Genomic DNA, 6,000 nt, shown 5'->3' on the forward strand with positions numbered 1-6,000 from the left:
TCCTCAAAATGTTAAAACACAGAGGTTATCACCTGAACCAACAATTCCATTCCTAGATATGTACCCAAGAGAAATGGAAGCATGTGTCCATACAAACCCTGTACACAAATGTCCATGGTAACATTATTCACGTCAAAAAGTAGGAAAAAACCCAATGTCTATCAACTGATGAATGAATAAACAAAATGTAGTATATTTCACACAATGAAATATATTTTAGCCATTAAAAAGGACTGATACATGCTACAACATGGATGTCCCTTGAAAACATTATGCCAGGTGAAAGAAGCCTAACACAAAAGGCCACAAAAATGTATGACTTTACTTGTATGAAACATCCAGGATAGGCAAAATATGAACACAGAAAGTCAATCAGTGATTGCCAGGGGTAGGAGTAAAGAGTAGGGAAGAATGGAGAGTGACTACTAATGGATACATTTTCACTTTGGGGTGATGAAAATGTTCTGAAATTAGATAACGGTGATATTCACACAACTCTGAGTAGACTAAAAATCATTGAATTGTACCTTAAAAGGGTTACATACATGTGAATTATGTGTATATAAATAGAATACTGCACTATATCTCAATAAAACTATTTTATTAAAAATGTAGATTTAAGATTTGTGCATTTCAACATGCCAATTTTACCTCAAAAAAAAAAAAACATAAAAAATAACATAAAAGGAGTAGGAGTAGAGATGAAACAAACATGGATATAAAACAGTTGATTATACTACCATTCACTTTGTACATGTTTAAAATTTCACGTGTAAAAATAACAAAATAATTTTTTAAAATATCAAGGTAAACTAATTCTTCTTAACATGCATTTTTGTTGCCTTCTGACAAAGGAAACAGAATCTTCTATCCTAAAAAGACCAGAGACCTTCGTTATTCTTTCCCAATGGTATGTGGCAAAAATGAAGAATATTTCATCTTAAAAATGTACAAAGAGAATTTGAATCACCTTAGTTCAAAGATCTTAGTTCAAAGATCCTTACCCTTGGGCTCCTGTGGTTTCCATGGTTGATGGGGGTGACAATTCCTAATAAATGGATGCAATAATAATGTACTGTCCAACACAACAAATACAAATGGCCATTTAAGTTTTAGTTTTAAGAAAGTAAATTATAAATTCAAATTTTAGTCTCACCAGTTACATTTCCAGTGTTCAACATCCACATGAGCCTATGGCTATCATACTAGATGGAGCAGACAGATAACTATCATCACTGCAGAAAGTTCTATTTGACAACACTACTCAAAAATATATGTAAAAAAACACCCATGGGGAAACGTCCATATTCCAACTCGGGGTTGTATTTTGCCGCAAGAAACAAATCCTGAACAACAGGGGAAACAAAATATAAAAATACCAATCAAGGAATTTCATGGAAGTTTAGACTAAAGCTGCAGTTAAATTTTACTTTCGGAACCACCAAGATACAGATGTTGGTCATGGCAACTCCTCAGAGGCCAATTTCCCCATCTGTTAAGACAGATTATCACTAGACTGCCAGTTTCCTAAAGTCAGATGTAAAGATTATCTGAAATATAAGCAAGTTATCCTTTCAGTCAAAGACCTAATGAAAAGGCATATTTATAATCCACAACATCAGTTTATGACCCATAGCAAAATACGCAGAATAAAATTTCTTTCCTAACTGAGCTTTCAGGTAGTAGGCATAATTAAAAGCGTAATTTAATATTTTGTTCTATCTAGAAAAAAGTTTAACCAGATGATTTCTACACTTCCAGCTCTAAAATTGTGTGTGCATTTCATCCTGATAGGTATAGATTTCCGTTAATGCCCATTAACACGAATACGCAGTATCAGGAAACAGGTGCACTCTTAATTCAAATATTTCAGAATATTTTTAGTACTTACAAAAAAACTGAAGGTGAGCAAATTTAAAATATGAATTCAAATAGATTTTTATATTTAGGAACCTAAAAAAACAAAAACAAAAAGTTTCACTTTGCACTCCCTTTGCAAGCTGTCACTACAAACGCTTGGAGGGTGAACAACATTCCAAATCTCAAGAATAAAAAAAATTTCTGTCTCTTTCCTTGCCAAAACTACTGGGTACTTAAAGCTGTTAGTCAAAATGGCTCCACTTAAAGAACTTCAAATCTTTGAAAAGGTTACTCAATAATTTATGTACATTTTACTTTATTCACGTTAAATACTTTTAAGTTCACTGTCTTTGCATTCGACTACCCAAAAAAGGAATTCTCAAGAGAGAAAGAACACATGGAAATTGAAACCAGCCTGTAGGCAAGGTGTACAGAGGCTCACATGGAATCAATCTGAAGGAGAAAGTTACTACTACCGGAGCATCTGGAGTCAAATTAAATCAGGCACTATTTACATATTTCTAGTTCTATACCGACCTCACATGGTGCTTTCTGATGTCATCTACAGGCCTACCTAGGTTTTCATACTCCAATGAGTAAATGGTTCTCGCCTTAACCAAAGTCCCACGTTTTAAAGAACAGAACAGCATTCCATATCCCTTTTTCCATTGTTCGGGAACCCTCACTGTTCGTCACATCACCCCGATAATTCCATCTGTTCCCTCCAGTTGCTTCCAAAGAAAAATTCTCGCAACTAAGGACGCCAGATTGTAAAACACACACAGTTAAGAGTTCTGGCACTACTAAAACATGTTCAGAAATCTTGGCAAATTAGCTAAAAATCCCTTCAACTGTAATTACCTCAGGGATAAAAAAAAAAATGACTACAATACAAAGCTACATCCGAGCGAGCACAGGAGTTAGATTTATTTAAAGAGAAGAATTGCCCCAGATTTTCGGTAGGCTCCTCTCCCGCATCTCTCACTTTCCCTCCCACTTCTTCCCTTTAAGCCTCAGGGCTTGCTCTCAGGCGCTACTTATCCCCATCCTTACTCCCCTTATCCCCACACTCCATCCTGCCCGTCTACTCTACCCCCGTTCTCCAATTCTGTACAATTCCATCACCCTCCGGCTCCAAGCTGCTACTTCCCTTTGCGCCTCCCAAGGTCCCAGGCAACCCCTTCGCTCTGGTCCCCACATCTCCCTCGCTCCCCGTTTCCTAACGGCTCCTCCCCTCAGTTCCCCACCCCCTCATCACCAGGTTCATCCTGCCCCTCCAACCGTCTCCCGCCCCCAGGTTCCTTCCTGCCCCTCCAAACACAGCTTCCCCGTCTCAACGTTTCATCTTGTTCCTCCAACCGACTTCCCCAACGCCCTGCTCGCTCCTTTAGTCCCTATTTGCTCCAACACCCAACTGACTACTCCTTTCCATCCATTCTTTTCAACATGTACATGCAGGCAAGGCACCCCCATACACGTACTGGAACCCCCACCCCCACCTCGAGCCTCCATCTTTCCCTTTTATACTTGCTTCCTTTCTTTCTCCTCCCCACCCCCTCCACCTCCTCCGGAAGAGCCTGGTTCCCAGGCCAAGGTCTCTCACCTCATTCGGTCACTTCAGTGGTGCCAACCGCTTCATACAGGAAAAAAGAACCAATCACGACCCCGTGGGGGCTTCCCCTGCGAGTCCGAGCACTTACTGGGCACCCGCCCCACCGGGCACCCCGCACAAACACACGCACAAACCGAGGTCCTGGGGACGAGGGTTGGGGGCAGAATGAGCGTTCTAAACCGGCCTCAAACACAGCCCACTTCGCTACAACCCTTCGCCATTTTGGTTTCCCGCGGACTGCCGGTGCATTCTGGGAGCGCGGAGCGACTCCCGGCCGAATGGCAGCTCTCCAGGGCCGCGAGGGGGCGGGGACTGCGGCGCGAGCGCGGAGGAACACCGCGCCCTGCGTCCGCGGCCGGGGCTGAACAAAGAAGGACTCTTTAACTTTGCGGTGGGGCTAAGTCCTTCCGCCGCCGGCGCTAACACAATAGTGAGGGCTGCGCTCCCGGCCGTCGGCAGCCCTGCCGCAGCGGCTGCTCCAGGGGGGCAGGTCGGGTCCAACTTGGCCCGGGCAGGTTCTGTTCCTGAGAAGTGGGACGGTGCTCCCTGCGTCTTGGCCCGCTCATTTCTTTTCTGTGGAGAAAATCGTAGATTAAGCGCGTTTCTTCTCTCTTCTCCCTGAGGCCTGCTGTTGGAATTTCATTCAGCGGGGAAGAGACCCTGGATGTCAGAATTGTATTTTGCTCGGCCCCAAATTCCTTCCTGTCAGGAGCTGCTTTCGGACTTTTTTTCCCCTGCGGGTGAAAGGTGTCTCTGCCTGTGTGCTTTGCAGATCCTTACCAATTGTGATGAAATCTGAGAATACTCTCGTGCCAAGTGGTTTCTGGTAGGAGGACAGAACTTTTTCGTACCAGGGCAGACCCTGAGCCTGCTGCCGATAGAGGTCCCAAGTGACAGATTGCGAGCGTGTCTCTGTGACTTCTACGTGGATGAAACCCAGCTCCTCTTAGTCGCCGCGTGTGGTACCTTTGTTTATAACGTTGTCAGAATATTTAAAAAATCATTTTATATTTTCGTCTCATATAACAGCGCAGGGATAATTAGTACCGTGTCTTTTCTTTCTCTGAAAAAGTACCTCTTGTGGTCTAAACTCACTTTACTCCTATTTCAAAAGGAGTTCCCCTCAGCCTAAGGTCTCAGAATTTGGCAAATTCACATAGTCATTTTATTCACACCGTTTTAGTCATACCCTTCTACTCCTTTGCCTCTCCTGAAATCCTAATCAAAATTTTAGTCTGTTAAAGAAGACAGAGTGAGCTCTGTTACCTTAATTTTATTTATTTATTTTTTTTACTTTTTTTTTTTTTTTTTTTTTGTCTTTTTGCCATTTCTTGGGCCGCTCCCGCCGCATTTGGAGGTTCCCAGGCTAGGGGTTGAATCGGAGCTGTAGCCGCCGGCCTACGCCAGAGCCACAGCAACGCGGGACCCGAGCCGCGTCTGCAACCTACACCACAGCTCACGGCAACGCCGGATCGTTAACCCACTGAGCAAGGGCAGGGACCGAACCCACAACCTCATGGTTCCTAGTCGGATTTGTTAACCTCTGCGCCACGATGGGAACTCCTCTTTTACCTTTAAATTTCACATTGAATGATAACATGATGTCTCATAAATTTGTCTTCAATGCCCTTCACTTTTGGTTGAATAGAGCTTGACTTGACAAGTATAGATGCAGTCCAAAAATGGATAAATATAGTACAAACAGGTGTACTTGTTCTGCAGCTAAGCCTAATCATGAAACATCAGTTTTAGAGGAGTTCCCGTCGTGGCACAGAGATTAACGAATTTGAGGAGGAACTATGAGGTTGCGGGTTTGATCCCTGGCCTTGCTCAATGGGTTAAGGATCCGGTGTTGACATTAGCTATGGTGTAGATCGCAGACGCGGCTCGGATCCTGTGTTGCTGTGGCTCTGGTGTAGGCTGACAGCTTCAGCTCCGATTAGACCCCTAGCCTGGGAACCTCCATATGCCGTGGGAGCGGTCCTAGAAAAGACAAAAAAAAAAAAAAAAAAAAAAAATCAGTTTTAGAGAATTATTTGGTTTAAATTCTCCTCATTTATCTTGACTGTTATATCAAGTGGTCATCAAGCCTCAATTTCAAAATCTTTGGTGGTTTGACACCTCAGAGGCAGCCAATGCAATTGCACAGATGCTAATTAGAAAATTATTCCTTATGTAGATATATAGTCTGCCCTTCTATAATTTCCATTTATTGGTCTAACTTTTGGCCTCTTTAGCCACATGAAAGTGTTCTAATCTCTTATATTTTAGAGAAGTCAATGATGCCTGCCTTTTGGAAGGGGGAAAAAGAGGCTTGCTGTTTTCCTATGTAAACATAGAAGTACAAAAGTGTAGTCATCCAAGTTAAGGAAGCCAGGTGCTCAGGGAGTCAAGGGCACTAAGGGAGTTGCAGTAAAATGCAAAGAATGTCTGTAACTGTGTTCTTAGAAATTTCTGTTAACTAAGCAACATGCAGTGGATGAGAACCTTGAGAAGAAACATTCGTCAAGCTCCTGGAAGTGCAAAGC

At 42.7% G+C, this 6,000-nt stretch overlaps 1 protein-coding gene across 6 annotated transcripts in view; it reads right to left on the reverse strand.

The window, feature by feature from the left end:
• MTF2 (metal response element binding transcription factor 2) overlaps positions 1-3,757 on the reverse strand; it is a 72,855-nt gene extending 69,098 nt beyond the window's left edge. Inside the window, exons 1-2 of one of the 6 annotated variants that reach the window (XM_021090206.1) lie at positions 3,464-3,711; positions 1,892-1,953 (exon numbers count right to left, since the gene is read on the reverse strand). Coding sequence is in view for 2 of the 6 variants with exons in the window: in XM_003481511.4 (XP_003481559.1) it covers positions 3,464-3,468 (5 nt within the window). In the remaining 4 variants the exon portion in view is untranslated. Of the gene's footprint in view, positions 1-1,891; positions 1,954-3,463 lie in introns of all 6 variants that reach the window. The other 5 variants (XM_003481511.4, XM_005663669.3, XM_021090207.1 and 2 more) reach the window with 5 other exon arrangements.

The sequence above is a fragment of the Sus scrofa genome, chromosome 4, assembly GCF_000003025.6.
Source record: "Sus scrofa isolate TJ Tabasco breed Duroc chromosome 4, Sscrofa11.1, whole genome shotgun sequence".
Taxonomy (NCBI): domain Eukaryota; kingdom Metazoa; phylum Chordata; class Mammalia; order Artiodactyla; family Suidae; genus Sus; species Sus scrofa.